Source organism: Aspergillus tanneri (genome assembly GCF_003426965.1).
Source record: "Aspergillus tanneri strain NIH1004 chromosome Unknown AapTan_3_pilon_pilon_pilon, whole genome shotgun sequence".
Classification (NCBI taxonomy): domain Eukaryota; kingdom Fungi; phylum Ascomycota; class Eurotiomycetes; order Eurotiales; family Aspergillaceae; genus Aspergillus; species Aspergillus tanneri.
Window position 1 is genome coordinate 3924108 of NW_022984630.1, and position 22317 is coordinate 3946424.

Below are 22317 nucleotides of genomic sequence, written 5' to 3' on the forward strand. Positions count from 1 at the left end.
AGAGGTATTGGCACGTGACATTTGTATGGATAACTATCAAGTCCCCGTTCGAAGAGGTAATAGACAATCAGCAATCTTCTTACAGACCACGGAGCGCACCTGCGTAAGGGGAATGTTGTCTTCTCTCCTGCCAGGAACTTGTGGTTGTGGGCTCTGGGTCCACAGCTTCTGAGCTGTCTAAGAGTGCCTCCTTGACCTACTCCTTCGGAGTTCTACCATTTCCCTCTCATTCATTAGGTGCATACATATGTACTGTAAGGAATATATTTTTCTATTATTATGCTACTTATGTCGCATGTGCCTTACCACCTCTGGCCTGCATATTCAATAAAGTTCTGAAATTGCAGTAGTCACATGTATGGCCTGTGTTTAAATTACTATTCTCTATATATTTATAGTCTCTATAGTAAATAATTATTTAATATTGTATAGACATGTAAAATACTGTCCATATCAAACCCTATTGAAAATGGCTCCACATTGGATTTCGGAATTTTATAGATATGCAGGCGAGAGGTGGTACATAGACTACCACTCAGTAATGCAGAGAGTCCCCACACAAAAATTACTATGTGTAAACATTATGGCGTAATTTGCTTTTTATATCTGCAGGTATGCGAACTAAAGTTGAGGGCATGGTCAGCATACCATCCTGAAGACCAGTGTTAGGTCCTTCATCCAACGTCTTCTGTATTCCCGCGGCCTTCGCTGCAAATTGAAAAAGGATAGAGGAAAATATTAGCAGTCTGTTTTAGCATACTAGATGGAATTATGTTCATATGGGGCACATAAAATATAGCGGTGCAAGGAGAAGAGAAGCAACATGGTACTTACCAGAGGCCATGCTAATTGCTTGCAACACACTGTCCCAGTTCGCAAGGACACATGCAATAGCTACACAAAAGTCAATTCTGATTTTAAATACAGAAAGAAACGTTCAATAAGGGTCAAACCTTCTGTACCATCCCTAAGCGTCACTAGTTTATCCTCCAAGCCCTGCATCTGTATCGCAAGGGTATGACTCATGTCACGAAGTTGTTTTAGGTTGTCTAGTTCAGTTCGTTTTGAAGCAATTCGGGCAGTTAAAGCTGATGATTGTTGGGGTGTGGCACTGTGTCCACTTGACTGGCGAAGTGCTGGTGTGGTGGATGGGCCGGGAAACATTGGAGCAGGACGTGATGTGTACACCGTAAAGGTAAGCCTGACTTGACTTGACGGAGAACCTGGGGGCTAATCAACATAAAGACAGATTTTCGAGAGTTTGTCTTTTTTACTTTAGACTAGCAATGGTAAATATGGATATCTATTAATCACAAAATGGGTGGTAATCTGGATTTCCCTTCTTCTTCTTTCTTGGATTTCGGGTTAAAGTTAAGAGACATAGTCACTAGAAGGGGGGGTACTTATACACACCTACGACAGATCATTTAATATAGCCAAGTCTTGACATCATCTGTGGGCGACGGTTTTGAGTACCAATTGTCTTATCCTCAGAAGCGCCGCCAAATGAGGTGGGAGGTAACTGCGAACCGGCACTAGTCCTAATATAGATAAACATCAACAGACTGAAAGCTATTCTGTTTACATTAGCCCACCTCACTTCTAGCACATTACACGAAGTCAACACAACAGAGAGAGCAAGTAATTCCGGGATCTCTAACAATAGAGCCCAGCTGATCTTGTCTCCATTTAAAGGGATTTATTCCCAGTAGCTCTTGTCGATACGACAATAGACTGGGAGATAAAGCAAGGCAGGCAGATAGCAGACTCTGCACCAACAGCATGGCTCGCTTGAATGAATCAGCAGCCCCCCCCGAATCAATTGAAGCTCGTGAGTTTTTATAATTCACTTTATCTCCCCGCCTGATTGTCTTCTTTTCTACAATTGCCTGACTTTTTGCTCATGTCCATACACCAGTAAAAAGACGATTTGTAAGACAGAATCGCGAGCTTGCCAGGGTGAATTCAATACAATCACTCCGTATACGCAGCCTTGAGTCTGAAGTTTCTCATCTACTTTCCGAAAATGTTACCTTCAGAGAACAGGTCATAGCTCTCAGCCAGGAAATAGAGAGATTTGAGGCAACCAGATTGCTTCATCACGGAATCTACGATATCAAGGCTAAACTAGAAAGCAAATTGAATGAACTTAACAATTTAGTTGTTGACTTGGGTTCATTACCTCGCACATTCACCCAATCATATAGAGAAAATACCGAGACTACTGGAGAGAAGAACTCGGGGCAGTCAAGCTGGGAGCTCAGACAAAATACAACCAAATTTGAGTCTGACATGGGAACAGAACAGGATGGGCGGCTCCCGATCATACCAGAAGAAAACTACTACCAAAGAAGACTGTCAGGGTAAGTTTCAAGTTGCGTATTGGATGAATCATTAAAATCATCTACTAATAGCGAACTAGGTTGTATACAATAGAAGGGTCACTAGGCAAAGATGCAAGCACCCTAAGACTCTCAGAGACAGAAGATGGTCCAACCAATCAATCCAACGCAAACTGTGATAGTACACACCTGAGATCACCGGAATGTGTTACAGATAGCAAGACAATTGGGGGCGATTCGAGCATTAATGATTCCATGCTTCCTCCAACACTTGAAACAAGGAAACGAAGAAAATATAATACTGCATGGATGGACGAAGCGACAGAATCTGAGATGTTTGTGTCGCAAAGCGACACGGGAACTACACAGAAATCCGGCTTCAAGCGCAAGTTTTGTGCTGAAGATGATGAGGCCTTGGAATCAGTACCGCAAGAAGATGATTTCCAATTCACCCGGCCTGTCTCCTCACCACAATTGGCATGTGAGCGATATGTATCTCTTGGTACTTACTCACCTGTCGAAAGGCCGGTCGAATTGGAGAAGAGCTCAAACAACCACAAGCAGCCTAAGCGAAAAGCACTTGAGCCAAGTACGTAAAAGTCGACTATTTCTGAAAAAGAAGCCAGCTAACCAAACAATAGAGAGTATCAACATTAATCTCATTCCTTTAAATAAACGTCGGAGTACAACAATAGAGGACCAGGATCAGAACGCTTCAACAAAAGAGGATGTCGAAAACGGTGGAAAGCAAACCCCATCACCGAATGTAAACGCCTATTGTGGACAGAACATATCGAAACCACAACGCGGGTTTCTCTATACCAACAAGCCTACGCAAGATGGGTATGGCAAAAACGAACACGTCATTGAATCAAAATCTACGGAGGGAAATCTGCGTCCTCTCCCACGGCAGATCCTTGCTCCCGAAGAGCATAGTGCATATCAGGCACCAATGGATATATTAGACCCTCCATCACGACCAACCAGACGCCAAAGAGCCGTTGTAAGCTACACAGAGCCGAATTTGAGAGACAAGATGCGGCGATCAAACAATGAATTTATAGCTGCGGTTGGGAGTGACCAGCCAAGAAGAAACTCTAATTCACTGCCTGTGAGACCCCATGCAAATGATGAAGCTGATATAAACAAAAATTCCAAAGCTAGCTCAAAATTGCTGGGATCGGGCACATCAGATACCCCCGTGGGAAACCCCTCTACGCAAAAAATGAGCATGGTATCTCAAAGAAAACGCAAGCCCTCGCCGTCCGCAAGCAAAGATGTCCTGTCAGGGGTAAACGATGGATTTGGGTGGGAGGAAGATACCCACTTTAACAACGCAAGTTTTGGTACTGAAACGGAGCCAGAAGGGAATATCATTACCAAATCGCAATCAGAGGATGTGAAGGGTTGTATACTTCAGCCACCGGCCGAGCCCACTGATATTTCCATGACACACGCTAGAAATGCATCAAAGTCAAACACGCGTCTTCATAAACAGCCCCGACGACACTCCTCGAACCCAAGCTCGTCTGCACAGGAGCCACCGGTGGAATGCGACATCATTGCCTCACCTCCGAGCTCACGAGCCATTTTATCACCATCAGCCAAAGCCGGCCAAGGCCACTTGAGAACCCAAACTATGAATGAGAATCCTGTCCAATCAGAAGCAAAATCCCACGAGCCTGGGGGTCACCTTATCAAATCAAGCACTTTGGAAGTAAAACCCCGGCAGATTAAGCGTAAACAGCGCCCCTCTGCTAGAAGAAAGAGCATGATGTTATGATTCCTTGCATCAGCTCTGACGACCTTTAGTGTTGACTAGACTAGATACATATATACCTTGACATGCCCAAGCTATTTTATTTTGTCATTCCAAATTCTGTGTAAAATAGTCCAAATCATTAATATTTCTTCGCATAGTATATATCGTTTCGAAGGCAAAATTATGCTATCGAAGTAGGATAAATATTTGAAGCAGGTCCTTGCGTTGGGTGTTCTAAAATACACAATTCAATAAAGGCAAATATCATTTCAATTATGTGATCATCGTCCAATCAATAACCAGCAGGGCAGGTTGTGCAGTCAATTAAATACTTAACAAACATGGTCTTTAACGACTTCTAGCCATCTTGGGCATCTTCTCATAAGCATTAGGGCTTGGCTTTCTTTCAGTATACTTCCTATTATCAGGGTCTGAGCAAGCTAGTCGCCCTCTCTCCTCCGTCTGCTCAGATTGGTTTTGGGTATTCTGGTCGCCATTGTTATGTATGTGGCAGCAGTTCATCCGGCCATGGCGATCTATTTCGTGGTCACTGTCGGATTCATAGGAGCTTGAATCTGATGATTCTGATTCTGAGCTACTTTCGCCAACAGGTCGGGTTTTATGGTAAATGCAGCATACTGTAGTTTATGGACATTGCGTCGAATAAAATTAGCGACAAAAGTCCTGCCAAAAAGGAAACAGGAAGGGAGAGCGCTTCCTGGCTTTAAAGAGCATACCTTTGGAGCTCTTCTTCCCCAATCCTTCATTATCTACAACATCCTTGCTCCATCGTATGCGCCTAGAAGAAGATCCATTCCGATTTGCTTCCCTGGTGACCAAGTCATTCTCTGCTCTTAGCCTCAATGTACCAGAGATATGTGCCGTAGAAGAGTCTGTACGTTGTTCGGAAGTGGGATCGACTTGAGAAGTTGATGATATCACACTCTGCGGTGTCTGGCGGGTTCGAGACATGGGGGAAACATAAATCTAGTTAGAAGATAAACTAATTTAACATCGATGTCTCGGTGGCCAGGTCAGGAAGAGAAACAAATGGCCAGGACAGTAATATTGTATAGCAAGAAATATTGAGTATACAATAGTCCAGTATGAGATAGCCTAGCCACCATCGCGCTGACACTTATCTCACCGCCTAGGCTCTAACCCTAACAAGGACCCAACTTCCACTCGTAGACAAATGATATCAATTTCTAGAAGGGGTTAAGCACTAATCCCAATACTTAATCTATCAGGGCCCTTAGGGAAAGCAAATAAGAGCATCAAGACGAAATGGGTTTCGTGCCATTTTTCCTATCTCAACAAAAACCACCCAGAAGAACCAGAGCTTGTAACTCACAGTACTGCATGACTTGAGAACCAATGAAGTTGCACGCCAGATCTGGTGCTATAAGGGTGAGGGAAGGCAAATGAAAGGACATCGCCTATATCAAAAGAAGAAAAGAAACGAAAGAAAGTCGCTTCCCGAAGCCCTTAGAGGTGAGTATTTCTTCGGGTCTACAACCCGTAGAAGGACCAGCCATCGAACTGGTCATTCTCAGAGCAAAGTCCCAGCAGTCCAGAATCTCCAACTACCTCAACAGAAATGAATGGGGCAATCTCAGTACGCAATTCTCTGTCTAGTCATAGCTCATCCTCTTGGTCCATTTCCGATGGTTTTAGAAGACCCCCAACCTTCATTGCACGATCTCGCTCCGCAGCTTTGGCATCGCGTAGAGCTTGCTCTCTCTCCTCTGCATAGAGCTCTGCATTGTCGCCTGCAAACTCCTTTAGGGAAATCAAGAAATCCCGCAAGTGAGTTTTAAACTTATTAAAATCGTCATTAAAAGAAAACAGCCCAACAACAAACTGTTTGATTTGAATCCTGTTGTATAGTCAGCGATTCTGATTCCATTGGTGGAACCGTGAGTTTAGACATACTCCTGGAGATTCTTGAAAGCATTCTGCAAAAGATTTGCAACATATTCCTGCAGAAAGTCTTTATTGGATGTTCCGAGGGGAGCCTGCTCGGGGGAGTAGATAGGATCTTGCACCTTCCCGGATTCAATAAAGTAGAACATGCGCGACAGGAGCATTGCTTGTGATTTAAAGCCTAGAATCAAATCAGCACCACTCACGAACTGATCAACTGGAAATACAAACCGGCTTTATGGTCACTGTCTGTAAGGACAAAAAACACGTCCTGCAGGATTGAGATATAAAACTGGCGGAAGAAGATATTCGACGTTTGAGCATCGGTCTCAGCCATATTGTTCATAAGCTCAAGGCACATGGTAAGACCAGTGTTTTCAACTTCACGGTTGTCATGCTTGCTAGCCCACATGCATGAGTCAATGACAAATTTGAATTGGGTAGCGTCAAGCTTCAGTAAAGCTGGGAAGCAGTATAAGTTGATTGCTTGGAGCAATTTGAAGAATTGGACCCGGTGCTCCGGATATTCGTGGAAGTCCTTGTTGATCATCTCCAGAGTACATTCAAAAACACTCTCCATAATTAATGGAACTTTATCTTCCATTAAATTCTAAATGACGTTAGCTTCTCCATCAACTAAATGTTATGCTAGGCAGAGTGATCATAAGACGACATACATGTAATTTATGGATAATTGTTGTCATTGCATTCAAGACCTCTGCTTCCCGCGCATCAGGAACATTACGGTTGTAGTCTACCAAAACGGCTTCAAGGAGCGGCGGAACCATGTTAGTGTTAACCATCTCCAAATCATCGGCTTTCTGTACATAAGTATCAATGAGCTTGAGGATTTCCTTTTTAATTGTTCTCAATCCTCTAACTTTGGGTGTCTTAGTCGCGATTTCTCCTAAGGGAAGTTAGAGACCTTAACGGATAAAATACGTAAAAGCTAATACGGCAGAAACGACGAAAACAAAAGACAGGGGCGGGGGAATAAACTAAGCCCTGCGGAATATTTGGACAGGAAGGGGAGGCAACATACCATCATGCACAACAGCATCGCTTATAAGCTGGCTAGACGCTCTAAACATGTTCAACATATCATGGTAGATACGTCCTAGTTGGGAGTAGAAGTAGGTGCCAATTGACGAACACGCAGCAACATTTGTTTTCATGATGTTTCCAATGATCTTTATCGTTTCCCCATCCTGAAGAATCGATGGATCTTGATTTGCCTGCGCAATTATGGCATCCCAAGCAGAGTTTGGTAGCGACATTAGATTCTCAATCAATCGGTCTTGAAGGCCCTTTTGCCCCTGCGCAGAAATCATATAGCCGCATGCTTCATAGAAGGTATGGACCTGTTGTGGCGAAAGGTCACAGGTGATCTTCCTCATATTCCGAACAATCTCCTCGATGAAAGGCTCATTTTCTCCGGGCTGAAGAGCAACAAAATGACGCCTGCACTTATTCGCGATTTTTATGAAAGTATCACAAGCCATATCCTGAACGCCTAATGGATATTAGCCTGTGGGCAAACAGCAGCAGCTGAGCAACTTACCCTCATGCGTCTCATGCATGAATTCAAATAGCTTATTGACAACCGTCTTCAGGAACTTCCAATGGGCCTTCAGAAACCGAGGATACTGCCCCACAATGTACATAATATTACTGGCGACGACGGCCTTGTTATCTTTTCCTCGCTTCATTTCCGTGAGACCGAGTAGATCCTTGATGACAGTGACAAGAAAACGCTTTTCGGTTTCCTCATTCATGGCTCCAGAAATAGATCCAATTGCCCAACAGAGTGTATTACAATTGGCCCAAGACCATTCAGATCCATCAACTTGTTTAGCCAGTTTGTCAATCATAATATTCTCTGTGTCAACGACGTCGAGGTGTGTGAGATAAACTAAGCACTCCCGGATTGTCTTGTAGAGCTGGATTGTGTCGCTTTCCTTCACGAACTCACGAACTATCTCCCCTTCGTCGTTTTCCACGATCAAAACTTCCTCTGGGCGCACCATTTTCTCTATCATGACAGTACGCAAGCTTGACAGAACTTCTTCATACTTATGCTTGCGAAGAGCGTAATTGGCCAACGTGCTAGGATGTGGCGCACCCCCATTCGATAGGCCGCTTACACCCATGCTCACTAGTGGGTTAATGTCAGTGATTGGAAGTTGTTGCATCTCTTCATAAAGTTCTTGAACAAGCCGCGTCCAATATTCCAGGCAAATCTTAAAAACCTCTCTGTCGTCGATCTGGCTGATACGAATGAGATAAAAGTGTGCATGTGTAAGATAATCCCGATTAGGGAGCTTTTCAATAAGCTGCTCAATACCACTTCAGTATCACTAGACATATATTGTCATCAAGTTAGGGGGTGCGTGGAACTTACAGTGAGATGAGCACTGAAAAAGCTACTTAAGAACAGCGCCAAATTGAGTACAAATTCTTGGTCTCTCGAATTGCTTTTAGCAAATGTCTGTTTCAGATCCATTGACAATGGTATGGTTTTGGAAACAATCGTTAAGGTTTCAGTGAACATATGAATCAGTCTTTCATCATAATTATATGGACTGCCAATTTGCAACCCGCCAATTTCGGTAAGGCACTTGAGGGTCACGTTTCGAAATTCGGGAGTATCCAAGAAACGAGTGAGAAGAGTATTTATGATAGGAGTTTCGAAAATATATCCCAACGGAATCCAGTTCAGGAAACGGAGAAGAGTTTCTAGTGTGGCTTTGATTAGACTTGGTTGGTTTGCTGTGTTAAGAACCTCTGAGCATAGCTGGAAAATTGATGAAAACTCTTGTGTCATGGAGGTCTTCAGATTCCTTGCTTTGACTGAGGTCATTTGATCCTGGGAAAAATCAAAAACTTCCTCAGATAACAGTCGAAGAATAGCCATGTTGTTTTCACAGATCGACAAACTTGTATGGCAAGACGATATGATTTCATTGATGAAGGTTGGCCAGTTATGAGGCCACTCTTGCTTCAAAATAGACACAAGAACCAAGTTAAGCTTGTTCAGAAAAGCCCGTTCGTTCCTTAGCTTTTCCTCCGAATTGGAATTTTCGATGATGAAATTTACGATGAAATTCCGAATGCCTAAATGGTCAGTTCAAACGACTCAAGAAGAACCAGGTATCGTGAAAATACCTAAACATTGTTCCCTTGGTAAAACCTTCCAACGCGTCATGATCACATCGTCAAGGACTTGAAGAGCAAGATCTAGAACCGTTAGCGTTTAGTCTTGACCCTATAACAGATAACTGGAAGGACAGGGGTCGTCACGCACATTTGGTCTGTGGATACGACGACTCTTGCAGGATATTCCCTACAATTAACCAAGCATCTGGGTTTTGCTTAAACTGAACGTCGAGGGTGAGCAAACCAGTTTCCCATGGCGATATTACTTTGCGATATTGATAGAACTAACCTCCGTCAAAGTCTGCTGGGCTTGTTTTTGCTGGTAGAAATTCGAACCAAGTTAGGATTGGGTACAGTTGGCAGAGAATAGGCGGGTTGTAGTTTACAGCCCAAGGGGAAGAATAGAGAGTGGGCCTCCCTCTGCAACTTACCAGGTCTCCCTTGCCCTCGTAGAAGGCGCGGACTGTGCTGTCCAACTCCTGTAAAGAAACCGACATTCCGCTCTCGAGGTTGGAGATATTGTCCTTTGTAGGGTTTTAGCCACGGCACAGGGCCTATGAAGAGACAATAGAAGTCTGGGATTAGTTCGAGCAATGGTCGCAGGTATGGAAGAAATGTACAAATAGGACAAAGAGATAAAATGTTTTGGTGGGGTTGAGGGCCTCTTGGAGGGGTTCGCCAAAAGTGCTTTACAGCTGCTTCCGTGCAAACTGCAAGTAAACCAAATATCCAAGGGTAATGTGGGTTGTAGTACTGCAGCTTTGAAATTTGAGGAACTGAGTGTACGAATATTAGTGTCAGAAGGACAACGCTGTGTAGACTACTAGCGGTGAGAATAGTAGTGTTGCTCAGATTATTTGCTCTATCGGGCCGGTATGGTGCATCTCCATTATATGCTTAGTCATCGGCTGTTTAAAAAGGGTTTAGGTACAGGCTTTGCAGAATATTACTGTGTCCTTCAATTTATCCATAATGCATCTATAGCTGATTACAAGCTGCTAAAAATCTCTAAGTTTTAGATACAAGATAACCAAGGCTTATTGAAATCGAAGCTTCGCATGCTTGTCTAATTATATAACAATACTAGTATAGCCATCATATAAAGACTAGAACATTACTAACACAGGAGGAAGCCAGTCTGCAAGGTGGATAATCCATAAATAATTGAAAAACATAAAAACACATATCTAAAATCCTCCCAATGAGCTTACAGAAAGTTATCCACATATATAATTTAGCATTATATATTAACATAGATTGCCCTTGTTTTTTATCCCAGAGGCGCATATATGCAATTGCTCTTAGGGAAAGTAGCCTAATATCTATTTGTTACCCTGGACGTTTGGATATCCAAAGAGACTGGGGCCCATACAAGGTAGCTACTAGGCAGCGGCTGCATTCCGTGACTAGTGCAGTGGAACACAAGAATACATAACTTGCCTTGGTGTACCTGGCAATTTAAGGGCTTATAATTTCTGCTCCGTTATATACTTCGGAGTATAAAGGTGGTGCAGATAGTTAATGTTCGGCTGAACGTTTTCTGAGTTGTGAAGAGCAAAGGATAGTACTCCAGTAATACAAATCATACCTAAGACTTGCCTCATTAATTATTGTCACTGTTAAAATTTCTGAAGATGTAAGGATTGTAAAATGTGTATGTATAATTATCTAGTTACTCTGTATTGTTATTACTACTACAATTATTAGTACTATTCATGGTGTCAGAAGGATTAAGGTTTCTTTTCTTTTTTTTTTTTTTTTCCCACACCCTTTTCACCCAGCGCATTTACATGCGCTGGCAAGCGCCAATGGCATGGGCGGATAAAGACATAATAAGCGACTATACTCTAGGCGTAATTCCATTCCTAGGGTAAGTTTAATGTGCAACTAAAGCTGTTCCTCTAGACCCACTATTAATATTCTTCCCCACGGCCGCCGCCCTCCCGCGCATCCTTCGCGGATAGGGAACAACTGAGTACTCGATGTAAGAAATTGCTTGATCAAGAGTCCAACACATCCATGCTGACCCCGCCCCTTTCTCAAAGTGGCGTTTCGCCTAAGCCCGCTATCACACCTGTGACCTCTGACGCATCGCCTAGCATGCTTCGCTTTTTTTTCCTTCTTTTTGGGGGGGCCAGCCGGCGGCCGCGGAGGAAAGGGTGAGCAAAGGAACCAACTGGCTAGTTCACACGGCAGTGGTAGATCGCGCGCCAACTTTGAGCTATTTGAGTTCTCTCTGGCAGCCGCAAACCCTAGGGAGGGTGAAACCTCACATTATCTAGACCCTTCTTTATACACACTTGGCTCTGGTAAATTTCAGAGCTCCTTTGCACTCTTTTTTTCACTACTCTGTATTACTACTACTATTATTATATTAATTTTTCCCCACATCTTTCAACTACCCCTTTTGCGAGGCCCCTGCATGTGTGGTATTATTGGGTTCTTTGCAAGTAGTCTAGTTTCTGATTTTCTTTCCGGGCGGCAAAAACAGGCAAAAGAAAAGAAAAGAACTATCTCGTACTAACATACTACTCGCTGATTTTAGTTGTTATCCGCTTATCCCTCTTCCCACTGACAGGACAACCACGCTACATCCCCTCTTCCCTTTGCTTCCTTTCCCCTCTTTTATCTTCCGCTAAATACTTGCTTTCATGCCCATGGCTAACTTTATGTTAATGGGAGGCACCCCTGAGACTTCTTTGCTTTTGTCTTTCATCATAATCCGATACTGCCTCTAATATGATCCCTACTGAGCAAGTAGAACACTATACACATAAATAAGCTTTCAACATCAAATCCTTCCCTTTCGCCTTTGAAACGTCCCTAGGAGCAGATGATTTTGGCCACTATATCAACAAGCCGCAGACTCAATCTCAGCTGCTTAGCCTTTATACTTAGCATCATTTGTTTCACTAGGTGATTAATTACTTACACCACCAGTTTTGGCCTCACCACCTTGGCTTGTTTGCTCAGTGGCACAGGGTATGAGCATAGGAGACGTTCAATTGTCTTTATTCTATTTACCTATATTCGATCCCTCTACTCCTCCCTGGTCTTGTCTTGTCGAGTTCGTTCACAAGTCACAGTTTACACACAAAACCTTATATAACTAATAACAGCTCCAGTCCACAACCTGAACAAGAATTAGCGCTGGGGTGGAAATTCGCCGTACACTGAGAGACCAGGTGGAGCTACACCACCAAAAAGGAATCGCGAAGTCACTCCAAACAACAACATTAGCCCCTAGCGAAGCCTTTGCTGCGATTATACTTCTACTTCAGCTACACCAATCTACGCAAACCTATAAAGGAATACATACCATGTGCACTGCCACCTCTGCGTCGGTGATGGATGATCATGAGTCCGAAAAGGATTCTAGGACAGAGCACAGCCCGTCTCGCTTTACTGCTGTAAATGGAAAAGAGTCTTTAACCTCCGGAACTGCTTCTTCTCCATGTATGCCCGGCGGCTCACTGAACAATGATGGGCATCGAGACCCCTCCGAGAATTGGAAGAGAAACGTATATGATGATATATTACCTCGACATGAAGAGCGAACCCGAGAAAACGGCAATACAGGAAATGATCAAGATGATAGGCGGCCGCGGCGCTCTTTGTCACAAGGCGGAACACCCGTGAACAGAAGCAAAAGGAAAAGGTCAGAGTCAAGAGAACAAGAAGAAATACCATACGTGTCACGTAAAGGTCCGAAGAGCCCAGCACCTCGCCTAGATGACGATATAGATACTGCTACACATCCAACCCCTTCCGACAGCGTTGCCACAACTCACATTGATCATGAACCTAAAAACGCGTCTCCCAAATTGCATACTAGATCGGAGGACAAAGATAATTCTCAGACATCATCAACTAATGCTCCCTGGAGTGACTATGATTCACAATTGGTTAATCAGGCACAACGTGCACAACAAATTGATGCCTCAGATGCTCAGTTGGCTGAAGCACTTCAACGTGAAGCTCATAGTCAAGAAACAAGCCAAAAGGACTGGAGCACCGTTAATCGCACAGCGGAAGGACCCGCGCAAACTGAGCAGCCTTCGCTCATACCTACTTTTCCCCAAGAGCGACCGCAGGAGGCCGTACAAGTCGCCCCCAAAAGGAAACGTGTTTTCAGCAACAGAACTAAAACGGGCTGTATGACTTGCCGAAGAAGGAAGAAAAAATGTGACGAGCAACATCCTGCATGTAGGTTTCCAGAAAATCTTTTCGCCCCAACTTCCCCTGACAAGAGTTTTTGCCCCTTCAAAATGCACAAATTCTTACTTGGTCATAGGCAATAATTGCATCAGAGGGGGTTTTCTCTGCGAAGGTTACTCCTCTAGGAGCACATGGCAGAAACCATCGAACGCAAAGACACCAGTTCCTCTGCAATCAAAGGATGGTTACCCCGATATTGGCGGTCAATACGTACATGACATCAACCAACCGAATGATCGCCAGCAGATGTTAACAGAGCAACTTGAAGCAGGAAAAATACGGCCAATTATTGTCGATGATGGCGACCGAACCGCGTCTCAATTTAACTCAAGCCCAACAGGATCTGGATCTACTCGTGCATCCTGGTCAAAACGAGCTTGGTCAAACACAGGGCATACTGCCTATATGTCAGACCATATTACGAAATCCGATTACCGGGAGGTACCTTCAATTCACGAATTCCCCCGTGAAGGGCACCAGAAGGTCGACTACCAGATTGTTCCACCAATCAGGGAGCTCTCCCATGGACCACATGGGAAACCAGGAATACCTTTGTTTCAAGGCGGGATTGATCAACGGCCAGCTCTTACCGGCACTATGGACACCACCAGCCCGCAGGCACAGGCTCGAATGGCTCTCAGTATTGAACATCAATTGTCCGCCCGCACCGCTCCTAGTGAGGAAACAGAGAAAGAAAAAATGATACGTGGTGAGCTGTATCGGCCCTTTGATATTCATCTTGTTGAAGAGAGGGAACGATGTAAGGCAGCATTATGGAGGTTTAACAATGCTTGCAACCCTGTCTCCGGGCTTAATGCGAAAGAACAAAATCGTCTTTTAAAGGAGGTTTTGGCGCTTCCAGGCTCAGCTGTTGGCTCACCTTCGGGAGTCACCTCACCTCGTCCCACTGGGACAATTGGACAGGGCGCTATTGTTGAAGCTCCCTTCCAATGCCATTATGGGTACAATGTTCATATTGGTGAAGATGTGATGGTATCTGGGAGCTGTCTGTTTGTGGATGACTGTCCTATCACTATCGGAGCCCATACGTGGATCGGCCCTAGAGTTACCATACTGAGCTCGATGGCTCACGCAAATATGCAAGAGCGGAAAGGCACGCAAAGCCGCTACCAAGGACGCCCTGTCGCAATTGAAGAAGATTGCTATGTGGGTGCCGGCTGCATCATTTATCCTGGCGTTCGTCTTCGACGGGGGGCCTATGTAGCTCCAGGGGAGGTAGTTAAATCTGATATTGTAGCTTATGGGTTTCAGGGACTCAAACCAAGCTACATGTGACAAGTAAGAGGATGGGCTACATTAAGGCTTTCCTGCTTGTAACGTCAATCTCATATTCTAATGCCGATTCAGCTCCTGCATCGCACAACTGCATTTTCTATCTCCTATATCCCTTTCCTTTATGTACACAACTTCCCTTCACTACAAAAATAACAGCGTTCGTTCTTTCTCCCCAACAGTATCGCTCATGGCATACAGTTTCAAACGGAAATGGGAGTAACCAGAATACCAATGTGTTGAGACTGTAGGGTCATCCATTTCTTATTAACTTTATATTGTGAAGTTGTTGCTCATTACATTCCATCACACAGAAGCAGTAGCTCTTATCTCTACGCCCGCAATATATGGCTATTCTGTAGTTAACTACCACGCGGCCGCCCTCCATTTGTCACTGAATTATAGTGCCAAATAACCAACATGGATAATACCTTTAGATGTGCAATTGTGGCAGCAGCTGCCACAACAGCATACCGCTTTATAAAACCTTGCTGCTTCTAAGCATAGACTTACTACACACTCTAATGATGACAATAATATATACTGTATAGTCCACCTAACATAAAGAAATAATACAGACCATAGCAGGAAGAGCATTAAAGCCAGTCTAAAAACTCTGGGACAAAATAGCTCACTACAATCCCAGCACCGGCCCTAAGTATCCCCTCCGTACTTTCAAAGGCCATCGATTTCAAGTCGAAGACGCCCGCCTTAGCTCCTGCATGTATCATGGCATATTCACCACTGACTTGATAAGCGGCGATTGGGAGATCTTTTGCAAGCTCTTTAGCATCTCGAATAATGTCCAGATAGCTGCCTGCAGGCTTCACCATGATAATATCTGCACCCTCACTTATATCCCTTTGCATCGCACGTCTGGCCAACCCTCGACCTCCTGGTGGCAGTTGATAACACCGACGGTCGCCAAAGGAAGGGCACGAGCCCGCTGCATCACGGAAAGGGCCGTATAAACAACCGCTGAATTTGGCACCATAAGACATCAGGAGGACACGATGCGCTAATCCAGCCTCGATCAGTTTCAATTTAATGGCCCGCACCCTGCCATCATTCATGTCTGACGGAGCAACACAATGAGCACCAGCAGCAGCATAAGCCAGTGCAACATCTGAGATGCGATCAACAGACTGTGCATTATCAAGGGTCCCATCCTCCCGAATTATTCCACAATGACCATGAGCTGTATATTCGCAGAGGCATACGTCGGTCACAATATAAAGTTGAGGGAACCGCGATCTAAGTAGGCGGATAGCTTGGACAACCGGACCCGAAGGATCATCAGCGGCAGTTCCCAATGCGTCCTTTGCAGAAGGATGCAACGGGACTCCGAACAACATCACTGATCGAAGTCCTTTGTGGACAAGTGGGCTGAGAAAAGGCACTAGGCGATTTATTCCTCGGCGATGCTGATAGGGAAGGGATGGGATAGGCGTTTCCTCGTCAGGGTTATCAGTAATAAATAGGGGATATATTAGCATTTCCTGCCGCAGGGTTAATATATTCCAAAGAGGATCTGAAATTTGTTTTGTATAATGTGCTATGTGGCTTTGCGTAATAATGCGCACCTTGGTAAGTTGTCTTTCAGCTTGCCATGATCTACTCAGTGGATGGCTGTAACCGGCATGAAGCTGGCTTGAGATGTCCCCAGATATGCTGACACTAGTAGCAGCTGTGCTCGTGTGTGACCTAGCGGCCTGTGACCGTACATGAGATAACTGGGAACTCTGATCATCGATGGCGTCTCTGAAGGCCAAATCAGAGACAAGGTGGGAGAACGACATGCTATGGAAGATAGTGTTGTCAACCAATAGATTATAATTATCACCAAATGTAAACTGGCAGCTTCGGAAGTCCAAACAATTCAAAAGTGTGGGGTATCAGGTTGGTAGGTGATATACGTCTTGAAAACTTTGTATGTCAGGAACAGTTCAAATTTTTAGAACTTGGGGCAGATCAATGAGTGACAACCCATATATTCAAAGAAATGATTATTTATTCAAGGGGGAAGATAATAGTTGTCACTGGTGCGGTGAAGATTGTGTGTCCTACAGGATTGGATTCAGTAGTCACCTAAATGTGAAATATGTTATGAGGGAAAATGATTCATCATATATTATGTAATAACTAATAACGCAACTAGGTAACCTACCTACTCCACGGCCGATCTGTCCATTTTCCACATATTTTTTATGATTTCCGCAACAAACAAAATAAATTTAACTATCTAGAAGGAACAGACAGAGAAAAGAATAATATATTGTAATATCCTATAAAATAATCATAATTTATTATAAATATCTGGATAGACTGCGAGTTTTCTAGAAGAACATATAGAAGTAATAGTATTTCTAGCATACTTTACCACACTCCACGGGAAGGGATGCTATTACACATACTATACGTGCTTATACTAATAAGTATCTATATGTTTCCATTGAAAAATATGTGGAAAATGGACAGCTCGGCCGTGTGGACATCTCGGCCGTCGAGTACGTTAACGTAGTCTTCAACCGGTAAACAACCTGCGCGTAAGCCAGCTGCACAACTCTGTATTACATATTAAATAGCCCTTTTTATGGCCTTAATTATCTCAACAACAACATATCAAGAGGGCCTTAAGTTTTTAAATCTGGATAGATATTGTATAGTAAATACTGATATTGGCTGCAGCCTGCAGGGACTTTAGTTATATGTTTTATTTTGTGTATAAAGAGTAAGGTTTAAATACCACTGTATTTAGAATATTCTTGTATTATAGAATAAAAATAGTATCAAAATTCCACGTAAATTATATATTTTATATTACCTACATATTAGTAACTACTGTAAAGGGTTAGAGCCCGTTTGACCTCTCGGGCCAATGTCCCTATTATCCCTGTTGTCCCTATTGTCCCTACTGTCCCTACTGTCCCTACGACCCTTTTGGCCCTGTTGGCCCCTTTGGCCCTGTTGGCCCCTTTGGCCCATGTCACGTGACTCCCGCCTTGTTTGTTTACCGCTCATTTTCCCCTTCCTTTCTTCCCTTCTTCAACGATTCCTTCTTGTACATAACCTATCTTGTAAGTTCTATGGGTTCAGCCCTTGACAACTACTTTTGTTTTTGCTATAACTTATGTTGTTATTAACTGTTAAGGTATTATAATTTTAAAAACCAGGCTTATAACTGTTAAAGGTGGTAGGGAAAGTAAAGTATAATAAATATTAGTAATACTTTAATCTATTTATTTATGTATTATTGTTATATAAAAAAAATGCGTTAAAAAAAATAAATAGATTAAGTTGCCGTATTGATATAAAAATTGTACTTAAGGACTTGCTTTTATATTTATATTTTAGTTACCCTTTTAGGTAATTAGATCTATATTTAGGTCCAGCTTAGACTGGCTTTAAAATTAATATAGTCATATAGCTAATTGACCTCCTAGAAAATCCCATAGAAATAGATTAAGGTATTTTATAGTTTCTGTAACTTATGCATTATAACTTATATATTAACCAAAGGCCTATAATTCTTTATATCACAATAAAGGAACTTACAATACAGTTGTATTAATCTAATATTGTATTATACTTACATGTTCACCCCTTTTTAGGTGCGACAGTGTGGAAGGGTTCTAACGTAACCGGTAAACAAGCTGCGCAAGTACGCCAGCTACGCACCTTTTGTACTGCGTTATAAAATTGTAGTATTAAATATTATTTTATTTTATTCTTATTTATATTAATATCTTATTATTGTTGCACATTCATACAGGTCAGAACTGCATAAGTGGTTCTCGGCGCTCACCCTAGTTCATTCGTCCATACTTCGAGCGTTTGACCTCATCCACCAACTTCACACTAATCAATGAAATGATGCACGTTCTTCCTCTGAGCTTTCGTGTTTACAATTATTTATTAAATATTTTGGTTATCTAATATACCCCCCATATTGCTGTACTATTTTAAATTTATTAGGGTGTTTTATATATACCTTAGTATACTTATTATTTTTAAATTTTAATATCAAGCAGATTAATATTAATACCAATATAAATTTGACTAAAATTTAAAGGAAAAGATAACAAAAAAACTGGATTATTATTTTTTTAATTACGAAAAGGGTTGGGGATTTAATTAAACTAAACCAACCAAACCTTGGCCTTTAAAAAAGATAAATATTATTTAAAGGCAATAATTATACTGTAATCTATTAACAAAGAATAAGAGTTGTTGTTTAGTCCACAGCACTGTGAGATTTTTCCGAAAGGTAGGCTATCTTTTGTCTGAGAATAAGACACTGGCTAGATTCTAACCTATTTACAATGAAACTGTCCTTTATATATGCAGTGATGCACGTCCATGATGTTCTTGGAATGCTATTTTATAGCTTGGCTCCGAAATATTATACCCTAGGTATAACCGGAGTCTTTTCTTAGTCTAGCATTATATCTATAGATATGAACCGGCTGGATTATCATTATTCCGGTGATGTCACCACTCCGACTGCGGCGCAGTAGATTGATTAGCTGTTAGCTGCCGCTTCTCTGACAATTTAACTATTTAACAATTGTGTAAATATATCGGATAGTAATTAGCCTAAGACAAACATCTCAATTAGTTAATGTAAAAAATAGGTTAAAAATTTATACTCTTAATACTATATATATATATATTCATAACTTTGAAGATTCTATAATTTTAAATTATAAAGTTAATATTTTAAATTAAAATTGGAATATTACTGTATAAATTAAAAGCATTAACATAGTTTATATTTCCCTTTAAAATTATTAAATAGATATACATAGTCAAAGCTCTTTAAATACTATATATATTTCTAACTTCCATATTAATTTAGCTTTTATATTAAAAGCAAAGCCTGGACTATTAATACTATTGCAATATCGCTCATCACACGGCCGGTTAGGTAAGGGACTGGACGAGGTAGTATAACACTATGAGCTGTAGGGACAGTCGAATAGGGGAAGGGGGCCCCAGGGGCCACCCTGATGGTGGCCCTGGGGAGGACTGAGGAAATTCTATTGAGTCTTCTGAAGGAATGTATTGCCTAAGCTATCCTTGATGAGTCCCTCGCTCTCTCCCTGGTGTGCTACCTCGCTATTTAACCTAGTGTCTACCTGTCAGAATATTCAGGTATTCTAATTATCTAATTAAGAAATTACTTAATGTTGCACGCTCGTACGGGTTGGAACTGCGTAAGTGGTTCTCAGCGGTCACCCTACGTCGTTCGTTCATACTTCGAGCGTTTGACCTCGTCCACCTTCCATCTTCAACCTCACACTGATCAATGAAATTGACTATGTTCTTCCTCTGAGCTTGCGTGTTTTACACTTAATTAAGATATTACTAAATAGAAATCTCGGCGGCCTGTTCCGAACTTCCGAAACTATATGGCACGGATCCTAATCCCGAGATTAATTTGGAAAGAGAACCCTAGGATGTTAAAGGTATAAAAGCAGCTCAAACCCTGCTTAAAATATAAATGGAATAATTATTCTTTAATATTTTTTAAGACTATACCTTCCTAAATAGGAAATACAAGCCATTCTTTGTTATTATATTATATGCCTACTATATCTTATACTTACCTGGTATAACTCATACCTATATGCTATTATTCATTTATTCATAGTATTATAGAATAGTATTCACAACCCATTTCCCCTAAGCTAATACTAAATAGGAATAGCTATAGGCTATTCCTATCCTGTTAGTCTAGTGGTCCACCATCCTCCGATACTACCAAGGTCTTCCAGTGCACTGCCGTGGGATCCCATATCATACCATGTGGGATCGTATGATGTGGGATCATGTCTTCGGAGTGCCTACGTGTTGTGGCCATATTGTTAGGCACTATACATCTTAGTCATCCCTGGGATGACACTATAATTTTTAAAATAATTGGCTTAAAAGCCAACAAAATCCGATAATTTAACATAGATTACATAAGTTATTAATTATATTTTATAAAACCTATAAAAAACTAATATCTAAAACGGCTCCTGCCTATGGGTATACCGTATTAGTATCTTCGGTATCCTAGTAAAAATATTATAAGTTATTTAAAAAAATATAGTAATTAATATTTTTTAAGTTTGTAAAATATAATTTTAAAAACTATAATATAATAAAAATAAAAATTCATATCCACAAAAAAATATAAAAAATAGAGTATTATAGGCAAATTACTGTTTAAATTAGTTTACTAAAATATAATTTATAAAAATTAAATATAAAGATATATATATTTCATATAACCTAGTAGCTAAATATTATTTCAGCTAGTGTTAAAAAAATATTAATTCGTTTGGTATATAAAATATATTAAAAAATAATTTAAAATTTAATTAAAAACTATGTATTTATTTAAATAGTAATAGAAAAAATTCTCTACTAAACTAATTTTTAATAAATTTTATAAAAGGTTAAAAATAATATCTAGCGTAAGGAATCTATATGTTTTTTATTAAAAATAATACAGCCAACTAGAAACCCTATATATATAAATATTTATATATGGGCTCTATAACTAACCAATTTAAAATATATATATCTAATTACTTTTAAGGCTGTAAGTAATTTTATAATTTTATTAATAGTTAAAATACCGGCTCTTTTTGTTTATAGATTTTAGGATATTTAAAAGTTAATTTTCTAATTTTAAATATTTTAAAAATAGAAACCTCAAAAATATTTCTAGGGACAAATTTTAAAGTACGGGGAGAAAGTAATATACTATAGTAGGAAGTATGAATATAAAAAATTTTTTTATTTTTACTATACGAATTAATTTACTGATCACTGGGGTATTTAAAGACTAAGTGTCGTCGGATGGTGGACCACTAGACTAACCAGGATAGGAACCATGCTATTCCTATTTAGAATTAGCTTAGAGGAAATGGGTTGTGAATACTATTCTATAATAGTATGATAAATGAATAATGGTATATGGGTATAAGTTATACCAAGCAAGTACGAGATATAGTAGGCATATAATATAATAACAAAGAATAGCTTGTACTTTCCTATTTAGGAAGGTATATTCTCGAGGAATGTTAAAGAATAATTGTTCATCCATATTCCAAGCAGGGGTTTGAGCCGTTTTATACTTTTAACATCCTAGGGTTCTCCTTCCAAATTAATCTCGGGGGACTAGAATCCATGCCATATAGTTTCAGAAGTTCGGAACGGGCCGCCGAGATTTCTGTTTCCAAATCATAATTAAGGAATTACTTAATTAGGTAATTAGAATATCTCAATATTCTGACACTTAAGAAACCTCTAATACAAAATTTACTAGCCTGATCTTGATAGTAATATACAAGAACATATGTTAATATACCCTACGTGCTAGAATATTAGTATTCTATACACAAGTTATATATCCAACTTAACCTGTTACTAATGTCCCTAGGAAAAGATCATGCTAAATTTTATTACCTATCTGTCCTTATCATATATTATAGTCTTAAAAAAAAGGTTTTTAATTAGGACTAAGTATTATGTTAGTATAGTAAAGAATAAGTGTCGAAGGCGGTAGGGGAAATAAGGTATAGTGAATATTAGTAATATCTTTAGTAGATTCTTATATTCTTATAA

The 22317-nt window shown here is 40.9% G+C and overlaps 4 protein-coding genes across 4 annotated transcripts; 2 read left to right on the forward strand and 2 right to left on the reverse strand.

The window, feature by feature from the left end:
* Positions 1-2308: 2308 nt before the first annotated feature.
* ATNIH1004_005123 (shugoshin family protein) lies at positions 2309-4125 on the forward strand (the record flags this gene model as incomplete). Its single annotated transcript, XM_033569783.1, has 3 exons — positions 2309-2363; positions 2557-2931; positions 2984-4125. The coding sequence occupies 3 exons, from the start codon at positions 2309-2311 to the stop codon at positions 4123-4125; spliced, it is 1572 nt and encodes a 523-aa protein (XP_033428589.1).
* A 1617-nt stretch (positions 4126-5742) lies between these two features.
* CRM1 (exportin CRM1) lies at positions 5743-9683 on the reverse strand (the record flags this gene model as incomplete). Its single annotated transcript, XM_033569784.1, has 11 exons — positions 5743-5983; positions 6040-6211; positions 6262-6640; positions 6708-6937; positions 7073-7543; positions 7592-8363; positions 8432-9144; positions 9196-9267; positions 9335-9407; positions 9476-9505; positions 9618-9683. 11 exons carry the CDS (start codon positions 9681-9683, stop codon positions 5743-5745), a joined length of 3219 nt encoding a protein of 1072 aa, XP_033428590.1.
* A 4126-nt stretch (positions 9684-13809) lies between these two features.
* Positions 13810-14700, forward strand: CAS91 (putative acetyltransferase; the record flags this gene model as incomplete). The annotated part of the gene is made up of 1 exon (XM_033569785.1): positions 13810-14700. One exon carries the CDS (start codon positions 13810-13812, stop codon positions 14698-14700), a length of 891 nt encoding a protein of 296 aa, XP_033428591.1.
* A 593-nt stretch (positions 14701-15293) lies between these two features.
* HEM2 (porphobilinogen synthase HEM2) lies at positions 15294-16052 on the reverse strand (the record flags this gene model as incomplete). Its single annotated transcript, XM_033569786.1, has 1 exon — positions 15294-16052. The coding sequence occupies one exon, from the start codon at positions 16050-16052 to the stop codon at positions 15294-15296; it is 759 nt and encodes a 252-aa protein (XP_033428592.1).
* Between the last annotated feature and the right edge of the window lie 6265 nt (positions 16053-22317).